A 23,119-nucleotide genomic window follows, 5' to 3' on the forward strand; every position below is an offset into this window, starting at 1 on the left:
CCCCTGTTCTCTATAGTGTTTAGTGGAGATCGACTAGTGCTCATCTCCTCCCTTCCCTAGCCTTAGCCATACGCCAGGGAAAGACAGGGCGAGGTACGCGTGCAGCGATTGATGAAGTGCCAATACAGGGACGTTAGGGGAGACAGGATGACGCTAGATCAACCTAGGAGGTCTCCACTTCCCCCCTTTCCCTAGACTCTGGGCTCCCTTTCCCTCTTCCTTTTGTGTTGCACTAAGTCTTTCCCACACCTTGCGTGACATTATGACTGTATGTGTAAGTTTCTAAAGATTTTAGCTGCCTTTCTTATTATATGGAAGCGTCCACTTTATTTGTGAGACCCAGGAGGGTTGGCCACTATAATATTAGGTATAAGATAAGTTATGCTCATCTTATCAATCAGCTGCAGGTCATCTTTTATTTCTCTATATTTTTTAAATTGATGTCATGACAATCAAAATCAGGATTAAATGTTTTTTCCACTACTTGGACTTCCCCTTCTTAAAGGCCCTAGTCCCCAGAGTAAAATAAAAAAAAGTTATGCTCACCTCCCGACACTGCTGAAGTGTGCCAGATCTCCTGGTGGTTGCGTAACATTATATAATGTGAGTACTGCAGGCAATCGGCTGTCACTAAGGGGCTGCAGCTCTCGCACCTCCCCTGAATCATCTGAGTTGTGTGCCACATTTCTAAGTTTTAGAAACATGGCAGATTAAACATGTGGCACACATATTTCAGCCTTAAAATCATGTAGCACTCAGCTGTCTGTTATGATCTGCAACAAGTACTAAGGAAAGAAAGGGGAAAGCTATCCCTACAGTAAGAGTAAGCTCAATTCCTACGATGTTGCGGGTTGCCTATTCCTAGCAAACAGACCCACCTTAGTCCTCGGCTAGTCTGAACGAAGACCTATAGCATAAGAGGAGGGGTCCCTAAAAGAACTAAGGACTGGAACAAAAATGGGACACCTCCTAAACAGAGAAGTTGTTGCAGAACACAAAAAGACAAACTGACAAAAAGGTACTAGAGGTCCCAGAAGGACCAAGCAAACTGACAGAGAAAGGTACAGAAGCACCTGGCTAGAGAAACAGTCAAAACAACACTGAAGTCCAGCACAGCCAGAAGGGCGGAGCAGGAATATAAAGGTAGATGGTCACGTGACTGCAAAACACAAGATGGAAAAAACAAACAGGGGGATTCTAACACTCTCAGTCATTCATACTCTTGATTGATATATAGTATAGTACTACTTCACACATCCCTGTCTTTCCATACTTTCTTCAACAAATGAAAGATAGGCAACTAAGCTTAATCCCTAGTACTGCTCAACTAAGCTTCACTCCTCTATTAAGCCACATCTCTTTAAATCACTAAGCCCTGTAGCCTTATGGCACAACTTCCCTTAAGCTTGCTTCATTGCTTTTCTGTATTTTAAGGCCTTTTAATATTAGTACCACTGTACTGTTGGGATGGGCTCTCCTCCCTATCTACGCCCCTTTGCAACTGAACCTTATGCTATCCGCTCCTCTGTGCATTTAAAAGGGTTCTCTGGTGAAAACAAGTTATCTATCCACAAGCTAGGTGACACCTTATTGATTGGTGTGGGGCTGATCACTGAGACCCTCACTGATTAGCAGAACGAAGAACTTTTATCCTCTTTAGAAAGGAGCGGCAGTGCGCATGCTCAAACGCTGCTGAATTCATTCCCCATGGGGCTGCTGAGTGCTGTGCTTGGCTTATTCTAGCAGCCCCATAGGGAAGGGAGCAGTGTTTGAGCATCCAAACTGCTAAACCATTCTCACTAAGGATAAAAGTTCTCTATTGGGGTAACAGTTCCTGTTCTGCTGATCAGCACCCACTGATCGATAATTTATCACTTATCCTTCCTATAATCTACATAGGGATATTGCTAGTGCAGTTGTTCTGTATTTCATATGAAATAATGCTTTATAAAAAGAATTGTGGAAGTTCTTTAAAAGGTTTTAGGAAACTTGTGTTAGTAAACAACTTGAAATAGTAAGAATTAGAAAACCAATGCACACATTGCATATCTTATATACGTGTGTTTGAAAATGTAAGTTTTCACCTTTCTTATGCTTAAATTTTCAACCCTATACAGATGAACAGTTAAATGCAGAACAGAAGAAAAAGAGAAAACAAAGGAGAAACAGGACAACATTTAACAGCAGTCAGCTCCAAGCCCTTGAGAGAGTGTTTGAGAGAACACATTACCCAGATGCATTTGTACGAGAGGATCTTGCACGGAGAGTTAATCTCACTGAGGCCCGAGTTCAGGTAAACCCTATCACATACACTGGGATTCTAAATTTTAAGAGAGTCAGTGTAGGTGAGGTAAAATCCATCAAACAAAAATTGACCACTGGAAAGATACCAAGGTCATATCAACATGAACATATATGGATCAGGACAATATAATAAGTTCAACGTCATAATAGAAAACAGCTCAAAATGAAGAAACAACGTGTCAAGAACAATGAATAAAAAATACACTTTATTATTATTGATATAATAAAAACAGCACATACATATAATCTCAAATGGCAAAAAAATGGTCAGTGGTGAAACCATAACAGGCACCACAGAGTGGCAAACACTCCATCAGGAAAAAATATATAATAGGGAATTAGTCAATTGGAAAGGTTGATTGCTGAAATAGTATCTTAAACTGCAATAGCTCATATGAATAAGAGTTTCCCAACAGGCATGAATAAACACTAAAGTGCAATGTGCTAACATATGTCTAATACATGTTGGAAACAGTCAAACCTACACCTATACAGTATGAATAAAGATACACAGAACCCGATGACTCACATGTGTATGCCAGCCGATGGTGCCACTGCCTGCCTCTATGGTGCCTGTTATGGTTTCACCATTGACCATTTTTTTTGCCATTTGAGATTATATGTATGTGCTGTTTTTATTATATCAATAATAATAAAGTGTACTTTTTATTCATTGTTATTGACTCGTCGTTTCTTCATTTTGAGCTGAGGTAAAATCCATTTAGACCTAAGAACAAAACAGTGAGCTTTGATCAGTGGAATCACGTTTTTTCAGTCCCATCTTACGTAGGTCTTGGCATCTTTTTCTATGGCTAAGTACAACATAGTACGGTATAGTACAAATGTAGCACAGCATGTACCTGCACCTAAATATTTACATGATTTATATAAAGTCCTAGGCCATCATTCATGTAGCTGTTTTCTACAGTTTTGAAGAGTAAAACAGTTTCAAATGTCGCAAAACGTTTCCACAACTCAGAGTTGCGCAAAAATGTTGTGACTTTTGGTGTTTTTGTGCAAGTCTCAGCCAACTTAGCCAAAATAGGCAGGTCAGGGTGTGACTGAGCCTGCAAATCTAATTCATGAAAACGTGTGCTACGTTAGTGCCATGAATTTCACCAAAAATTTACTCCAGTTCCTGAAGGTGGCGCCTCTTAAAGAATGCACTGCTGGAGCGAGTTGCACCTAATTCGTTAAGTCTCGGGCACTCAATGACAGTCTTAATTAATTTGGCCTTGAGTGTTTAAAGGGACTATGTCAGAACAGAATGACTGTTCAAACTAAGTTCCGCCTTTCAGTGCTTCACAGTGGGGCCAATCATTTAAATACTCCTTCCCACCTGCTTGTTTACTCTCTCCACCCTCTTCTTTGATTGACAGCTCTGGCCATAGAATGGTGGAGATATACGGAAAACAAGCAGGTTGGAAGGAGTCCCATTAAAAAGGAAATCTGGAGGTTCCAAGAAAATTGGAACACTTTTCAGCTAACTTCAAAAACGTGCAAGATGTTTGTGTTTCTATACACTTTAATTGAATGGATTGAGAACCTAACCAACACCTTTAACACCAGCTGTGGTTATTGAGAAAAACGCAGTGACGTTGTTGCTGTTTCATTATTCGGTATTTTTCCATTGCATAAATAAACCTTTTAATAATGAACTCCTTAAATCCCAGGTCTGTTAATTCTTTCTTGACCCAGCATTTATTTTTATGTGTTCATCCTTCAATTCAAAGAGCCATAACTTTATTTTAGCATTGATGTATTTCTATGAGGGGGAGTGCTCTGGAGTGCTTTTTTATGATTTTTAAGTTAGCCTAATTTATCCTGGAAAACTTCTTTAACCCCTTCATGAAGTAGCTAATTTCCGTTTGTGCATTTTTCTATTTTCCTCAACTTCTTCCCAGAGCCATAACTTTTTTATTTTTCTGTCCACTGTAACAATGCTACTCACTTGGGAGCGATCTGAGGTATCACAGGAACCGTTTCTATTCAAACTCCGGCTGATTTATTTCAGTCCTCATAAAACAAATTACAGGAAACTCAAATACAGCCCTTGTCCGGCATAATGTAAAACATAAAGCAAAAAGTCCATATAATAGTGATAGTTAGCCCGCTTGGCTTAGAGTCCAGCTTCTTAGTCCTTTTGCAAAGGCTCTCAATCCAGGAGATCTGCACACCTCCATACACACAAACATCTGTGAGACAAACAGGTCTTCTTTTACAAAATGAACAATATCCAGGGGTGGAGATAGTGTGAGCAGCCATTCAGCTGCTCATAATCAACCTGTCATGGCTGATTAACCCCTTTTAGTCCTATATGTACTAAAGAATTGCTACAGGTTTATCTGCCATCCACTATATGTCTAACAGCCACCTTACATACCTCCCCCTTTGCCTAAAGTTGTGGGCTTGGCACCTTCTACCACTAGACATGGGATTCTCGAGAGGGCATCAGCATTACCATGTAACTCCTGGCTCTATGTTCTACATGGAAGTGAAATCATGCAGGGCTGGAAACCAGCAGGTAATACAAGCATTATCCCAATTTTTCTTCCTCATCCACCTGAGTGGACCATGGTCTGACACAAATTTAAATTCTCACCCTAACAGAATAATATCACAATGTGTCCACCGCCCACTTTATGGCCAAGCATTCCTTTTCTACAATGGAATAAGTTTTCTCACATGCTGACCGTTTCCTGCTCAGGTAGAGAACAGAATGCTCCTCTCTGTGTATCTCCTGAGAGAGGACCTCTCCTAATCTGACTTTTGAGGCATTCATTTGGAGCACAATTTCCTTCTCAAACTTAGGGGCAATCAGTACCGGCTGCTTACACAGAGCTGCTTTCAGTTCTTGAAAGACCATTGCCGCCTCCAACGTCCATTTGGCCATGACTGATTTTGTCCCCTTAAGAAGGTTGGTCGGCTTGCTGGTGCCAATTCTGCTCCATAACATTTTCGATCATAGTACTCCTTACTCTTGCTCTGTCCTTGCGTAACCACCTTGGACACTATGTTGTATGCCTCTGCCATCTGTTCCTTCCATTTCCCAACGTACTCCGGATACGTTCTATAAGTCTCTGACACCGGAGTATCGAACATGATGTCGATTGGCAGTCTTGGTGATCGTCCATACAATAGGAAGAAGGGTGAGTAACCCGTTGCATCGCTCTTTGTACAATTATAGGCATGTACCACTTTTGACAGAGAACTCTTCCAGTCTTTCTTCTCGTCAGCTGTTAAAGTGCGCAACATCAACAATAATGTCCGGTTAAAACGTTCCACTTGTCCATTACCCTCTGGGTGATAGGGTGTTGTGTGGGATCTCTGAATTCTACAGTACTTTCCTAGCTTGGCAAAGAGCTGGTTCTCAAATTCTCTTCCTTGGTCGTGGTGTAACCTCGTAGGGAACCCAAACCTCAAAGCAAAATCATTGAAGATCTTCTCTGCCGCTGTTCGACCCGCTTTATTGGTGGTGGCATATGCTTGAACAAATCGAGTAAAATGGTCCATCACCACCAAGATGTATTCGTAACCACCCTTGCACGTCTCGAGATGTAGAAAGTCTATTGAGACCATCTCAAATGGATACGTAGTTTGGATGTTGCCCATAGGTTCCTGGGTTGATGTGTTGGGACATTTATCTTTCAGACACCCACACTCCCTGGTCACGTACCTCTCAATATCTCTCTGCATGTACGGCCAGAAGAAACGTTCACGGATCAAGTTGGTTGTTCTTTCCACTCCCAGGTGTCCCATGTTCATGGAGTTCTTTGAAGACCAACCTACGGACTACTCTGGGTAGTATCAACTGCCGTTTTTTTCCTCCTTTACGATACAGGATACCATCTTCACTGACGTAGTGCTTCGTCCATTCTTTAACTAAAACAGATACTGCTGGTGACTCATTATCTATCTCCCGTTTACTTGGAAACCGATTTTGGTCAACATAAAATAGTATTCTACCAATTATTTGATTTTCCCGCTGTGCTCTATGGATTTTTCCTTTTGGTAGTTGTTGAATGGACAGGGGGTGATCTTGTTCTCTCGCTTTTATGGTGGTTTCCACCATGAACGGACACCACAATGGTGTGTCTTCCTCTTGATAAGCTTGTTCTGCTTGGGTAGTGCTCTCAATTGCTTTCAGACTCACTTCCTCTGAGCATTCTTGCATGAACTTCTCAGGCTCTAGTGGCATTCTCGACAATCCATCAGCATCCGCATTGCATTTTCCTGGCCTGTACTTGATGCTGAAACTGAAGTCAGCTAGTTCAGCGACCCATCTCTGACCCGTTGCATTCAGTTTGGCTATAGTGAGGACATAGGTCAAAGGGTTGTTGTCAGTGTATACCTCAAATTCTTTGCTGTAGTAGAGATAATCTCTAAATCGTTCACAGATAGCCCATTTCAACGACACAAATTCCAATTTTCCGGAATGTAGATGGTAATTCTTCTCGGCGTCTATCAACATCTTTCCATCTTGATGCTGATACAGGTCAGCTCCCAGTTCAACTTGAGAAGCGTGAGAATGAAGAACAAAGGGTAAGTTGAAATCAGTATATCCCAAGGTGGGTGGTTTTACCAGATAGTCTACTAGTTCTTCCAATACCTCCTGGTGGTCTGCTGTCCAGAGAATGGGCTGTTGGGACGAAATGGCATTGTTTCTTTTAAGCCCGGTCCTACCCGCATTCCTCTTTTTCTCCGTGGGTGTTGTTGATCTGTCGTCCCCCTCAAGAGGAGGTATAGTGTGGCGGCAATCCTGGAGAAATTCCGAACGTATGTACGATAGTAGGAGAGGAATCCTAATATCTGCCTCAACTCCCCGACAGTAGAGGGTCGCTTGTCTTTTAAGATCAGTACCGGAGTGATTTCTGCTGGGTCCATGGTATATCCTTCTCCGGACACAATTTTCCCTAGAAATCGGACTTGACTTTTGAACAGTTCACACTTCTTTGGGGTCAACCTAACTCCATGTTTTTGATACCGCTGTAATATGGTCCTCATGTGTTCAACATGCTCCCGGAAGGTTTTGCTTTGTACCACATTGTCATCCAAGTACGCCTGGCAGATATCGTCCCTCAATCCTTCTAAACATGTCTCCATACTCCTCTAGAATTCTGCTGGAGCTGAACTGAGCCCAAACGGTATGTGGATCCACTCGCATAACCTCCGCGGTGTGATGAATGCTGTCAAACGTCTACTGGACTCTTCAACAAACCCTTGATGGTATGCTTTACCCTAATCGAGGACAGACAACCAGGTACTTCCTGATAGGCTATCCAGCATGTCTTGAATCTTTGGTATCGGGTGCCGATCAGGTATTGACTTTCGGTTTAGTTCCCGGTAATCACAGCAGAGTCTCAATGTACCGTCCTTCTTCCTAACACAAACAATAGGAGAGGAATAAGACAACTTCGACTTTTGGACCCAACCTCTGTTGATTAGGTCTTGTAAATACTCTTTCACTTCACGGTGTAATGGTTTTGGCACAGACATGTAACTTCTGGTTACTGGGCTTGTGTCTTTCAATTTGATTTTCAACTGCAACGATGGGATACAGCCTATATCAGAGTCATCTTTAGAGAATGCATGACACTCTTCTCTCAGCATCTGTTTTGCTACGGCTCGATCTTCAGCACACAAGTGTTCCGGGGGTACTGGGGGATCCCATGACCCCGAGGTGGGTCGTGCAATTTCCTCCCCTGCGCAACTTCTGTTTCTTGGTGGGGAGACTGAATTCACGGTAGACCCATGGGCTGGTCTCACACTGGCTGGATATACTGGTTTAACAGTTACGATGTGACCTAACACAGTCTTTGGATCCAGTCTAATTTCGTGTTTCATAGTATTCATCACCGGTACTGTCACTCGAGCAAACTCACCAGTAGGAACCATAAGCACAGTCTCACCTTCAACTAGGGCTTCCGGAATTTCTGAGGAGTCTTTTGGCATGAACAGTCTTTTCTGGACTTTTCTTCCCGGTTCTACCCGGACTCCACACCTCACCCCCACCATTTGGTTTGCAGGGATGATGGTTGAGCGCCAACCTACCTTGACTTCTTTTAGGTCCATTGTATTCTGTGCTTTCTTTACTCTATAAATCACATTTTCTGCCACGGCGTTGGGTATGGCAAGTGATGTGACAATTGCATCCACTACCAGTGTCCCTGACTTGTGTTTCGTGATAACTTCACTGATTACATTATAACCCAGGATAGGATCCTCTGCCACGTTCTGATCACTGGTCACGAGAAAAGGTACCAAAAGCTTGATGGTGTTGTTGTTCTTCGTGGCCCTCAGTTGGAAAGTCACTTCCACCCAGCCTATGAAAGGGACTTTGGTCTGGTTGACGGCTTTGCCGTGGAGTTCCACTGGTCCTAAGAGTTGTACCTGGCAGGTAGCGCCTTCTCCATTCTTCATTTAAAAGGCTCGCTTGGGCTTCTGTGTCCCACAGTGCTTTTACCAGGAGTCCATCTAGCTGGCACTGTATAAAGCATCTTTCATTGATTAGACTGATGATGCTATATTTACTGACTGAGGGATCCTCTTCCCAGGAGCACATCATTTAACCTCCACACTGGGCATTAAGTAACTGATGCCCCTGTCTCTCTTGCAGCTGTTGTAGATGGGAACACACTTGGGGATAGTACTGATGCAGCCGTTTTACCTAATGCGCCGTTCTGGGTTTGGTGAGATTTGGATTTACTTCTGGGGCCTTCTCCGTGTCGCGGTTACCAGTCGCCCTGCACTGGTAACCTTCTGTCTTTTAACCCCAAACGACTGTGACCATTGGCATTCCTTGGCATAATGTCCTTCATCACCACATCTTAGACAGTGGACGCATACAGTACTCTGATTTGATGAATGGCATGTTTCACAAGCCGGGTGTCTTCTGTTTTGGAACCTACCCCTGTGTCTGAGGGATACAGGTTCTTGTCTAGAACGAATCAACTTTTTCACCTAAATCAACTCGGCTCGCAGTTCTCCTATTACTTCCTCCCAGTCAGCGCTGGCGGTCCTCTCTTTTGTTGGTGCTTTAAGGTTCCCTCTCGGAGGTGGCACTGGAGGGTCTCGATGATTATCTTCGGACTGGCCACCGGGGGTCTCCATCTTCAGCTGACTCATTTTGGTGATTTTAGGAGCAGAGCCTGTTCGCTCTCTGACTCCAAACTAGTTGTCTCGTTCATTTTTTCAATTAGGACTTTGTCCAGAATGCCAGGATCTTCTAGGTACTGTTTCAGCTGCAACTTGATGTCTTTGCTGATTAACCCCGTTTCCAATAATCTCAAGAACTTCTTATGGACTAATCTAGCATCAAACCTCTCCTCCGCTTGTACATCTCTTGATGCAAACAACAATCTATCCTTCAGTTCAATTGCTCTGAACAAGAAACTTTGGGATGATTCATTATTTTTCTGTGAGAGGTGTAAGGCAGCGCTAGTCATCATAATGGGGGTTACTCGCTTCGCTGCGTCAATCAATGCACACGTGCAATGTCTTTACGTTTTTCTCACAAAGCTGCAGTTTATTACTTCATAAGCCACAGTTCACCGGGTCCAACTCCGTGGCACGCCGACACACATATCTACAATATTCATGAGCCAAGTGGCACACAGGCCCACTTGCTCCAGGTTACAGCCTACGGCAAGGTAATAAGTTATCAATGACCATAACACAGTCCATGTAACAAAGTGTATTACCTTTGCCGGGTTTAGTTGCTGCAGTCCATTTAATCCGCCACCACTGTGGCTTTGTGGCTTCCCAGGTAGGGGTCTCCAGCCGTCGTTCCCTCAAAGGCCACTGACATCCACACAGGATCCAGGCTCTGCCTTTCAGGACTCTTCCTCAAGCCTCTGCCTTCCAAGGCCACTAGCATCCACACAGGATCCAGCGCTCGACCTTTCAGGTACCAGGCTTCACTCCAAAGCCGCTGCCTTCCAAGGCCACTAGCATCCGCACAGGATCCAGTCTTTGCCTTTCAGGCTGCCAGGCTTCACTCGGCCTCACTAGGCCTCTCACAAACGGTGTACCACACACACGGAGCACAGGCCTCACGCCTCACACCGAACACACCTGTCTCAAATCACCAGGGTTTATGTAACATACCTGGCGGCGTCCTTGCATAGTGGTCCATCTCCCACTGTGCAAGAGCGCGCACTTGATCTCCTGTCCAGAATGTCTCTCTGGCTTCCCTCCATGCTGTCTGTTTGTGTCTGTTTCTGCTGCTTAAGGGCGGCGCCCGATCACTTCCTGCTTTTTGTACCTGCTGTGGGTCACACCCCTTGTGCGTCCTCAGCCTATTGCTGTCTGTCACCTGGTATATAGCTCAGCTGCTTCCATCTATCCCTGCCTGAGCATAGTGTTTCATTCAGTGTGTGCTTGCACTCTGAAGGTGCCAGGTCCCGTTCTGTGTTCTCTTGTCTGCCTTTCCTGGAGGCTGTATTTCCAGGCCTGTCTGAACACACTCCTAGCCTGTTCCTCCCGCCTTCTAGGGGCCGATTACCTAGACCCGCTCCTGTATCTTGTCTGTCCTGTCTGAACACGCTCCTAGCCTGTTCCTCCCGCCTTCTAGGGGCCGATTACCTAGACCCGCTCCTGTATCTTGTCTGTCCTGTCTGAACACGCTCCTTGCCTGTACGTCCCGCCTCTCTGGGGGCCGTATTCCCAGACCCGCTCCTGCATCCCTCTGCAGTGTCGGTCTCCTCCGTACACTCAGTTCCAGTCTGAACTCTCTCCTATCCTTTACCTGTTTTGCCTCTATGTCCGATGTCCGTTCCCTTCCTTTTTCTGCAGAGTCTGAACTCGTACCTAACTCCTGCTTGTTGTCTCTGTACTCCCGTTTGTGAGTTTGTGGTCCACTCGCTACTTCACTGCAAGTACCCTGTGGGTATCTGGCTCTGCCTTTCTCTTCCTGTCTGTTCCGTGTGAACAGAGCCCTGTCCCCCCTACTCAGCCTAGCTTGCTCTGACTCCTTTGCTTACCGCTCCGGCGGTTCTAGCCTGCCCTGCTTCTGCCCACTGCTCCGGCAGTCCTGTCCTGCCCTGCTTCTGCCCACTGCTCCGGCAGTCCTGTCCTGCCCTGCTTCTGCCCGCTGCTCCGGCAGTCCTGTCCTGCCCTGCTTCTGCCCGCTGCTCCGGCAGTCCTGTCCTGCCCTGCTTCTGCCCGCTGCTCCGGCAGTCCTGTCCTGCCCTGCTTCTGCCCGCTGCTCCGGCAGTCCTGTCCTGCCCTGCTTCTGCCCGCTGCTCCGGCAGTCCTGTCCTGCTCTGCTTCTGCCCGCTGCTCCGGCAGTCCTGTCCTGCCCTGCTTCTGCCCGCTGCTCCGGCAGTCCTGTCCTGCCCTGCTTCTGCCCGCTGCTCCGGCAGTCCTGTCCTGCCCTGCTTCTGCCCGCTGCTCCGGCAGTCCTGTCCTGCCCTGCTTCTGCCCGCTGCTCCGGCAGTCCTGTCCTGCCCTGCTTCTGCCCGCTGCTCCGGCAGTCCTGTCCTGCCCTGCTTCTGCCCGCTGCTCCGGCAGTCCTGTCCTGCTCTGCTTCTGCCCGCTGCTCCGGCAGTCCTGTCCTGCCCTGCTTCTGCCCGCTGCTCCGGCAGTCCTGTCCTGCCCTGCTTCTGCCCGCTGCTCCGGCAGTCCTGTCCTGCCCTGCTTCTGCCCGCTGCTCCGGCAGTCCTGTCCTGCCCTGCTTCTGCCCGCTGCTCCGGCAGTCCTGTCCTGCCCTGCTTGTGCTCGCTGCTCCTGCAGCCCCGTCCTGCTCTGTTCTTGCCCACCGCTTCGGGCGTTCCCTCTCTGCTGTGGTTGTCTACCGCATCTGCGGTTCTGTGACCCAGTCTGTACTGGGTCTTAACCTTTCTGTGCTCCAGCCCGTCCTTTCGGCCAGTACCTCCCTGCCTGCATACTCGCCTGTATCCACCCATCTGCATACCTGCCGTGTTTGCTTATATCCACCAGTCTGTGCCAGCCTAACCTGCCTGTTCCTGAGTCCCAGTGTGTACTGGGTCCTATCCCGCCTGTGTTCCTACCTGCTAGTGCCTCCCTGTCTGCACTCTAGCTGCGCTTGCCTTTACCCGCCTGCCTGCATACCAGTCGTGCCTGCCTATACCCTCCAGTCTGTGCGCCAGCCTAACCAGCCTGATCCAGTAATCCCTGTGTGGGTCAACCCCCGTGTCCGGAGTTTGACCTGGAGTAGCACCTGGTCCCTCTGCCCGGTTTCTCCCTGGTGCACTGGCGTCGTATGCCGTCGTGCCATCTTGGTCGGATCGGCCAGATACTTAGTCACGCCCCTCCAGGCACTCTCCGGTTCATGGTCCAGTGGAATCACTACAATCACACGCACACGCCACTCAGCCCGGGCGTGTGCATAACAGTTTATATATCCTGTGCACAGACACCCACATACTGACAGGACCTTGCTGATGTCACAGTCATGTGATCAGTCAGCTGTGTGTATAGGTCCTGTGTGCTGTCCCAGTCATGTGTACAGACCTTTACTGTGCATACAGGACCTGTGTGATGTCACAGTCATGTGACCAGTCAGTTAAAGGGGAAGGTACATGGTCAGGTAAAACACATCCTGGACCATTTACAGTAATGCTAGCAAGCTGCTGCATTACAGAGGTTAATGGGTCAGGGGAACAATTCTAAGGTACTCTCTTATAGTGACCTTTTAAAATCATCTTCAGCTGTTACAAGGTCAATTTACTCTTCATTTCTAGCATACTACGGAGATTCAATCCTGGGCTGATCGCTTTCACCACCCCCTCAACGATCTCATCTGGCTGGTAGCCTTTCTGTAAGCCTGCATCGATCTGGTGCAACAAGTTCATATAAGAAAATCTCTCTTTCTGTTCACACTCTCCAGGATCTTGAATTCTTTCCTTATGGTGATTTGTGGTGTTAGAGAGGACTGTCTTCCTGATTTATCTAACCCGAGCAGGTTAAAGGTTCTGTCTGAGTCTGTCACCTGTTCAGAGATTTTAGTCAATTCCTGCAGGGCTGTTAGGGCTTTGAGTTGTTCTTTCAATTCCTGTAGTTCAGTCTGCGGACGGAGATTCCCGATTTTGGTAATTGGTGCCGCCCCTCCATACTTCAACTTCAACCTGGTTAGAAACTGTGTTAGCTCCTGGAGGAACGTCCCCATGACGTCTTCAGCTTCTTTCTCCCGTAGCTCATCCCATCCATTTTTGCATTAATGGCAGCAAACAGTTGCCTGCGGTTGTGTGCTTTAGAAATTTGTTCTTCTGACATCTTTATATGGTCTGCTACTGTTCTCAATTCTTCACAGGTCAACTGAAGTAGCACCTTACTAATTCTGTCCATTTGTATTTCCACATCCATTGCTGCTAGTGAGTTTTCTTTACGGCTGGTCCCCTTTAACTGGTGTAGCAGAGTTGAATTGAGGTGCTGTGCTGCTGTGTTTTTCCAGACATTTTTCCTTGTCTCCCTCTACACGCTAATTCCCGCTCAGGACTGCCCGTACGGGCCACAAATGTCACACGCACACCGCTAGGTTCAGATAGGGCGAGACGGGTTTCATGAATTCGTTGGAATCCTGGGGGAACCGTTACTCAGGGTGACCATAGGCTGCAGCTTCTCTCAGGCACACGATAGATTCAGTTGCTGACCAGACACATCTGACAAGAGTCTTTTTCAACAGTTTATCAGTGGAATTTAATCTGAAGCACGGCCAGTGCAATTCAGGGATATTACAGCAACAATCTTCATTACAGTACAGTCTCATAAAGCAGGCACAGTATTACAGTCTCTTCAGTAGCATAATTCAGCACAGACTATATCTCTTGGCAGCACACTTCTATGCATAAACAGCAGGCTTTTCCTTCACAAGGACTCACTAGTACACAGCATTCTTTATTCTGCATGGAGATGGAGGGGGGGGGTTTGATGAGGGAGATGATCCCTATGACACAATTCCTTCCAGTCTTTATCTTCCTGCCTGATACTACTCTGCAATTTTAGTTCAGGGAGTTTATCTGACCTGTGTTTAGTTTCTCTCTTGATCTGTATACTGTTCCGTTGCCTTCTGTCAGATCCAGATAACACACCACCTTTCTCTTCGGCTTCAGCCAGACTACAATAATAAGTTTCCCACAATCCCCCTGGGGCTCTGCTAAAACACTCTCTGTCTCCTGTGACTGTGTTAACCCCTCTAGTTGCTGGATGCTTCTGAAGCACAACACTTCCTGTCTGTTGTGTCTGTGTTAACTCTTATAGTTGCTGGATGCTTTTGAAGCAACAGCACTACTTCTGCATGTCACACTTACTTGTATCCTGTTGAGCTTGCGCCAGGTGTTTAATCAGGTGCTCCATTCTGTCTGACCATGCTCCCTGGCTTATAGCTGCCTTCTCCCATGACATGCAGTACTTCTACATGTCATGGGAACACTGTTGTATAAGCAGCTTACATGTCTCCTGTTGAGCTTGCACCAGGTGTTTAATCAGGTCCTCCATTCTGTCTTATGTTGCTCCCTGGCTTATAGCTGCCTTCTCCCATAACATTCAGTACTTCTGCAGGTCATGGGAACACTGCCCGCACTTCTAACACCAAATGTAACAATGCTACTCACTTGGGAGCGATCTGAGGTATCACAGGAACTGTTTCTATTTAAAGTCCAGCTGGTTTATTTCAGTCCTCATCAACCACATTAGAGGAAACTCAAATACAGCCCTTGTCCGGCATGAAGTAAAACATAAAGCAAAAAGTCCATACAATAGTGCTGGTTAGCCGGCCTGGTTTAGAGTCCAGCTTCTTAGCCTTTACAAAGTCACTCAATCCAGGAGATCTGCACACCTCCATACACACAAACATCTGCGAGACATACAGGTCTCCTTTTACAAAATGAACCACATCCAGGGGTGTAGATATGGTGAGCAGCTGTTCAGCTGCTCGTAATCAACCTTTCATGGCCAAATAACCCCTTTTAGTCCTTTATGTACTAATGCATCACTCCAGGTTTATCTCCCATCCACTATGTGTCTAACAGCCACCTTACATCCCATAGACATATGAAGTCTTGTTTTTTGCAGGTTGACTTGTACTTTTGAATGACCTCATTCATTTTAACACAAAATGTACTGGACAACGGGAAAGAAAATCAAAGTTGGGAGAAATTGTGAAAATAATGAAATTCTGACATTGTTTTTTGGGAATAATTTTTATGGTGTACATTGTGTTATAAAAATTACCCGGAAATATGATTCTCCTCATCAGTACAATTACTGTAATACCAAATGTTTCCAGTTTTTATATTATTTTAGTGGTGAAAAAGAAATCAGAAATTTGAACAAAAAAATATTCTGGGTTGTGTCACCATTTTCTGAGACCCATAACGTTTTTATTTTTCAGTCGACGGAGGTGTGTGATGACTTATTGTTTGCGGGATGAGACAACATTATTGCTACCATTTTGGATAGCTATGACATTTTGATCGCTTGTTACAGTATTTTACGTGGTATTGCAGCAACCACAAAAATGTAATTTTGTCATTCTTGAATTTTTTTCTGTGTATGGTATTTACCGACTGGGATAATTATTTTTATATTTTGAAAAATCAGACCTTTCTGAATGTTGTGATACAACATACGTGTATTGTATTTATTTATTTTTAATGGGTGAAAAGTGTGGTGATTTGAACTTGTATGTTTTTTTTTTATATTTTCCATATTTTTTTAAAACTTTTTTTTTTTACTTTTCACTGGAATTGTTAGTCACCTTAGGGGACTATAACCTGTAATCGTGTGATCGCTTGTGCTATATAGAGCAATGCTACAGCATCTGCAGGACACAGCATCTGTGGTTTCCATAAAGAATTGATTCATCTGACCACAGAATAGTTTTCCTTTTTGCCTTAGTTCATTTTAAATAAACTTTAACCCAGAGAAGATGGGAGCATTTATTGATTGTGTTGATATATGGCTTTTTCTTTCATGATAGATTTGCATGTGAGGATTGCATGGCAAACTGTGTTCACAGACAATGATTTCTGAAAGTATTACTGAGCCATTGCAGTAATTTGCAGGGGGAGGTTCAAAGTCTTTGCAATTTTATGTTGAGGAATAATTTTCTGAAATTGTTCCACAATTTTCAGAAACATTATATACCTAGAATACAGCCCATATAGTAATGGCACTTCCACAAAATTATATAAACTTATAGAGAAAAGGAAGCTAGAGCCATCCAAATTCAAATACAGTATACTTTATTGAATAAAATTAAAAATTATAAAACACTAAAAATAAGGGAAAACAAAGCAGAAAAACTACATCTGCCAGAAATACCAGACTATTCCTGTAGAGGGAGCCTGAGCTCCATATGCTGAAAAATATGTTAGCTCAGAAAAGTTCATCACATGTCAGCTAATACCCTTTGGGTCTGCATATATAAGCAATCCTACAGCAGGTACAAATCCAGTAAAGTGCAATGTGACTAAAGTGCATAAATGCTAGGTGGACAGTGAGTCCTGCTCAAGCGGAAAACAAGGCCTGTGGCTGCTGGAAGTAGTTAAAAGTGCAATCAGCTATGCAATAATGGATATGAGTTCATAGAACTAAGTCTTAGGATCACTAGTATATAGAGAATGTGCTTAACATAATAGAGAGAGGTACCAAGCAGACTGCACAGACTACACCTAATATTTTAAGGCTGTGTGCCCACGATGCCTTTTTTAAGCATTTCCGCAGCAGCAAAAACGCTTAAAAAACGCTTGGTAGAAAGTCTGCCATGTTCCCCAATGATAATCCGCATGTGCTGTGCACATGCTGCGGATTATCATTGCGGAAAAATACGCAGCACTACTAATTATTTTGCGGAAGCGCTGCGTTTTCGCCGCCATTGACTTGCATTGGAACGCATGGAATCCGCATCACTGCATCTGTACATGCGGAATCCAAGCGTTTCAATGTGGGGATGGTACCCGGGTCTGGAGAAGAAGAGACTCTGCTCCGGACCCGGGTACCATAGAACCTGTAAAATAAAAAGATTAAAATAAAAAATAAATATTATATTTACCTTCTGATGGCCCCCGTTGCGCTTGTCTTCACTTGCTGGCAGCTCGCGGTGGACTGAAGGACCTGCACTGACGTCAAAGTCATGTGACGGCAGGTCCTTCAGTATACCGCGAGCTGCCGGCAGCCAGGACGGAGCGAATAAAGACTCCGGGGGCCATCGGAAGGTAAGTATAGGTTTATTTTTTTATTTTTTACCATTCTTTTACGGTTACACTATATATAAATCCATGCCGGTTGCATGTATTTATATAGTGTGACCAAGTTGTCAAGCACTTTCCAAGTGATGCTAAAAATCACCTGGAAAGCGCTTGACAACCCGCATGCGGAAATGCATGTGAAGAACGCTTCAAATCCACTTGTTCCTGGCAGGAAAAACGCATGTACAATCCACATGTACAATCTGCATGTACAATCCGCATGCGTTTTTTCTGCCAGGGAGATGCAGAAACGCTCAGGAAAAATCCGGAGCATTTCTGCATCGTGGACTCATAGCCTAAGACATAAATGCAGAGTGCTCAAGCCTACACCATGTCATGCCAAGCATAGATAAAGTGCAATTAGTTTAAGATATGAGATAATTAGGTGAGGCTCAAGACCGATAGTATATAGAAAGTGCTTCACATAGTGCAGAGCCTAGCATTTATGCACTTTACTCACATTGCACTGGATTTGTACCTGCTGTAGGATTGCTTATATACAGTATACAGATCCTAAGGGTATTAGCTGACCTGATGAACTTTTCAGTGCGAACATATTTTGCAGCATATGAAGCTCAGGCTCCCCCTACTGGAATAGTCTGGTATTTCTGGCAGATGTAGTTTTTCTGCTTTGCTAGTTGATCATTAACCCTCCAGATACTTTCCTTCCTTAGTGCAACTTACTTTTCTAGCCTTTTGTTAATTTTTTTCCAACTTTATTGAGATGTATTGCTGCCGTCAATTTTTAAAATAATTATTTTTTTTCAAATGAAATGGAAAAATATCTAATTTTCAACTTCTGAGCTGTATTCTATGCTCTGGTGTGAATAAAACTTGGCTATAAGAGATTTTCAAATCATTGCATTCTTGCTTTCTACACATTTACACAGTGTCCCAACTTTCTTACAAAATTCCAAGCAAGTTGGGATACTGTGTAAAATGCATAGAAATCAAGATTGCAATTAATTGGAAATCTCTTATAGCTCTCTCTTTCTGTCTCTGTCTCTCTCTTTCTATATATGTAATATGAAGAATGCATTCACAAGTACAAGTGTTGATAGTTTACCTTTGTCATTCAATAATTTACAAAATCAAAGAATAAAAGAGAAATCAAATCAATATTTGGTGTGACCATCATTTCTCTTCAAAAAAGCATCAATGCGTCAATTCTTCTAGGTACTTGCACAAAGGATTTGAAAGAACTAAGCAGAGAGGTTGTTCAAAATATCTTGAACTAACTTATATCTTTTGTGGATGTAGGCTTGTGCAAATCATTCTGACTCTTCATGCAATCCCACACAGATCCAATATTGAGATGAGGGCTCTGTGGAGGCCATATAATCACTTCCAGGATTTCTTGTTTTTCTTTATGCTGAATATAGTTCTTAATGACATTGAATATTTGTTGGGGGGTCATTGACCTGTGGCAGAATACATTTGGAGCTTTTAAATACCTCCCTGATGGTACTGTAAGATGCATCCTGCGAATTTCCCTTCAAAATCGGAAGATGTCTAGTACTGCAGTGCCATCGTCTCAGAATTAGCAGCAATCAGTGGGAGCAGCTACAACCAATTACCATTCATAGATGTCTGGCCAGAAGTGGCCTACTTGGAAAGATTGCGGCCAATAAACATACCTTCAACATGGAAACAAGGCCAAAGGAATCATATATATGGCCAATGAACCATCTTTAGCATAAAGATCAATGAGTCCTGGAAGTGATTATTTGGCCCCCAAAGAGCCATGATCATCGAGTCTGTGTGGGATGATGTGAGGTGACACAAAGATTTGTGCAAGCCTATATCAATACAAGATTTGACGTTAGTTCCTTAAAAACTGTGTGCAAGTGTACCTAGAGGAATTGATGCTGTTTTGAAGGCAAATGATGGCTACAACATACCATATGTTTTGGACTATGAGACACACCAGACCATAAGACACACCTAGGTTTTAGATGAGGAAAATAGAAAAAAAATGAAGCAAAAAATGTTATGATGCACCGTTATGGTGGTGTGGAGGTTTTGCTGCTGACACTCTTATAGGGGTAATGTCCCCCAATTCTATACTAATATCCCTCCATCCTGGTATATATATGTCTGCATCCTTGTATATATGCCCCCCCATCCTGATATATCCCCATCCAGGTATATATGATCCCCCATACGGGTATCTATGTTCCCCAATCCAGGTATGTATGGCCCCCAATCCAGGCATGCATGGCCCACAATCCAGGCATAAATGGCACCCCATCTAGGTATACACGGCTCTCATCCCCATCCTGGTATGCATTGCCCCCTCATCCCCATCCTGGTATACATGGCCCCCTCATTCCCATCCTGGTATACATGGTCCCATCCTAATCCTGGCATGCATGGCCCCCTCATCCCCATCCTGGTATACATGGCCTCCTCATCCCCTTCCTGGTATACATAGACCCCATCCTAATCCTGGTATGCATGGCCTCCTCATCCCCACCCTGGTATACATGGCCTTCTCATCCCCATCCTTGTATGCATGGCACCCTCATCTCCATCCTGGTATACATGACCCCCTCACCCTCATCCTGGTATACATGGTCCCCTCATCCCCATCCTGGTATGCATGGTCCCCTTATCCCCATCCTGGTATGCATGTCCCCCTTATCCCCATCCTGGTATGCATGGCCCCCTCATCCCCATACTGGTATGCATGGCCCCCTTATCTCCATCCTGCTATCCATGGCCCACTCATCCCCATCCCGGGTATGCATGGCCCCCTCATCCCTGTCTTGGCATGCATGGCCCCCTCATCACCGTCCTGATATGCATGGCCCCTCATACCCATCCTGGTATCCATGGCCCCCTCATACCATTCCTGGTATCCATGGTCCCCTCATACCCTTCCTGGTATGCATGGCCCCCTCATACCATTCCTGGTTTGCATGGCACCCCTCATTCCCATCTTGGTATACATGGCACCCTTCATCCCCATCCTGGTATGTATGGCCCTCAACACACCGCACGCATAAAAAACATAAACAATTATATTCACCTTCTTTTCCTCTGTGCCATGGGCATGGGGAGCAGTGAATATTAATTTTCTTTAATAGTGGGCACAGTGTTCACCGCAGCCGCCAGCTCCTGCAGGTGCTGTGCGATCACGTGCGCCCATGGGAGTGTAGAGCAGTGATTATTCATTCACTTTAATAGCGGGCACAGTGTTAGCCACAGCAGCCGTCTCCTGCTTCTGTGACCCGCTCCTTCCACTGCTGCTGCTTTCCCACTCCCTCAGCCACAGCCACAACCAAAAGGTATATCCGGACTATAATACGCACCCCCATTTTTCTCCAAAATTTTGGAGGAAAAAAGTGCATCTTATAGTCCGAAAAATACGGTATATTGGTTTGATTTAGATTTCTTTTTTTTGCTCACTTTGTATTTTAAAAGCATTTTTACTTTGTAGCATTTTTTCCACATCTGCCTATACGTTTTGCACTGTACTGTGCGTATATATTGTATACAGATATATGCATATACAGTGTGTTTTGGTGGGGTTTTCACAATTGAGTGCCTGCAAAACCGTAAGTAAATTGTTACCTCCATAGAACCTCATTTCATAACTACCAATAAAATTAGTTCTGGGAGATTACCAGCCACTGTATTGGTAGTCAGGGAACACTAATACTGTTTTTGAGTACTGAATATTTACATACCTTATAAATATATGCATTACATCTATTTTTAAGGTTTGGTTCCAGAACAGAAGAGCCAAGTTTCGAAGAAATGAAAGAGCGATGCTGGCAAATAAGAATGCTTCACTTCTTAAATCATATTCAGGAGAAGTAACTGCAGTTGAACAACCAGTAGTACCGAGACCAGCTCCACGGCCAAATGAATATTTATCCTGGAGTTCAGCATCCCCTTATAGGTAAACGTTAAATTGTCCGGAGTGTTGAAGAATTTTATAATTTTATCTCGTGCGTGCAACAATATTTATCAGAGAACTACACAAGTTCAGTACATGTATAGAGGTGATACTACTGACAAAACCTTGATTATGCAATGAAATATAGCAAAATAAATCTTTAATTCTAAGATGTTTTTTTTCGGAGTAAGGAATTTATGAATTTTGGGCTTGATTCATCAAAAGCAGCATGAAAATCGGGGATGGGGAGTGCTGGAGTCAGAAGCTCCTGAGTCATTAATGTGACGCTGAGTCACTTCTCTCGGACAAGCCGAGAGTCAGGGTAGTCAAGGAGTCCAAGGTCAAAAGCCAGGAGGGTACGTCATAAATAGAGCGAAGAGACAAAGGCGCAGTCAGGTAACTGTTCGAGGTCAGAATACCAGGAGGAAAGTGGATGAGATCAAAGGAAACAGGCAAAATGGATGGTCGGAACGAGGTCCAAGGTACGGCAGCAAAAAGATTAACAAACAGAACACAAAGCACAGACAGACAAACCTCACTGAGCTGAATGTATGTCTGGCAGAGATCTGGGACTGACAGCCCAAAGCTAAGCAGCTGAGCAATCACCTGAACACCTTAAGGCAGCCCAATACCTCCCAGTCTCAGATTGCCAGCTGAGTCGTCACTCAAAACACCAACGGCTCAGCACGCTCATGCACCAGACTGGATGACTGAGCTGTCAATCAAAGTACTGACAGCTTCAGCACGCCCCTGCACCAGATTGGACGGCTGAGCTGTCAGTAACTACGTCCCAGACACATTGAGGGGTGGAATCATGACAATTAAGTCCTGAATGATGGGTCACTGCTTAAATTTCAAACGGAAGAGGCAGATCATTCACAGACTGGAGGCAGGCGAAGGTGCCTGGGGAATCACAGACAGGGAGGAGAAGACCCAGTGTACACTCCAGCCTCTGTGCACCAAAATCTAATTAGTGGAAAACTTCAAATGCTGATTAGAGAAGCTCAACAAAGAGGATTTTTTCACCAATGGTATAAATATAATCAGTATTAAAGAGCCAACACAGCCATGTCTTTACTGTTCATTACAAAAACGTGCTGACAGGAATAAACATACCAGCTCAAAGTGAAAAATACAACATGCAAATAATTACTAAAGTTCTAAAGATGTTTTTATTCAGTATTCCAAGTGCGCAAAAATGCTGGATATTGGACTCCATGACAAACACATACATTTGACATGCATGCAGCCATCCCGCCAAGCCATTGCTTTCCAAAACTATTTAACATATTCAATGTCAGCAATCATTGAAACAATCATATTCTTATATCGCCAATATGTTGAAAATTATATTGACATTCCAATGATTGCTGACATTGAATGTGCTAAACAGTTTAGGATTTTTACTATATAGCGCAATACTACTGTTTTGCAGTATATTTTATAAGTGATCAGATTATCATAGGTTCAAGTCCACTAAGGGGACTAAAATATAAAATGCAAAAAAAAATGTATTTCTAAGTATTTAAAAAAATTCATATCACCTCTCTTTTTTCAATTAAAAATAAAGAAATAAATGCTTTTATTTTTCAATAAACATATGTGGTATTACTGCATCCTTAAAACTCCAATCAAAATATAACATCAATTAACCCAATCAGTAATTGCTATAAGGAGAAAAAAATCAAAATGCCATAATTAA

General features: G+C 44.3%; 1 protein-coding gene across 2 annotated transcripts in view; it reads left to right on the forward strand.

Annotated features, from left to right (window-relative positions):
• PRRX1 (paired related homeobox 1) overlaps positions 1-23,119 on the forward strand; it is a 137,948-nt gene that overhangs the window by 35,305 nt on the left and 79,524 nt on the right. For both annotated transcript variants that reach the window (XM_073642691.1, XM_073642692.1), the window contains exons 2-3: positions 2,118-2,293; positions 21,239-21,420. In XM_073642691.1, the coding sequence (XP_073498792.1) occupies positions 2,118-2,293; positions 21,239-21,420 (358 nt within the window). The remainder of the gene's footprint in view (positions 1-2,117; positions 2,294-21,238; positions 21,421-23,119) is intronic.

Source organism: Phyllobates terribilis, unplaced genomic scaffold (genome assembly GCF_046119375.1).
Source record: "Phyllobates terribilis strain yellow unplaced genomic scaffold, ASM4611937v1 Scaffold_8__6_contigs__length_399053987, whole genome shotgun sequence".
Taxonomy (NCBI): Eukaryota; Metazoa; Chordata; class Amphibia; order Anura; family Dendrobatidae; genus Phyllobates; species Phyllobates terribilis.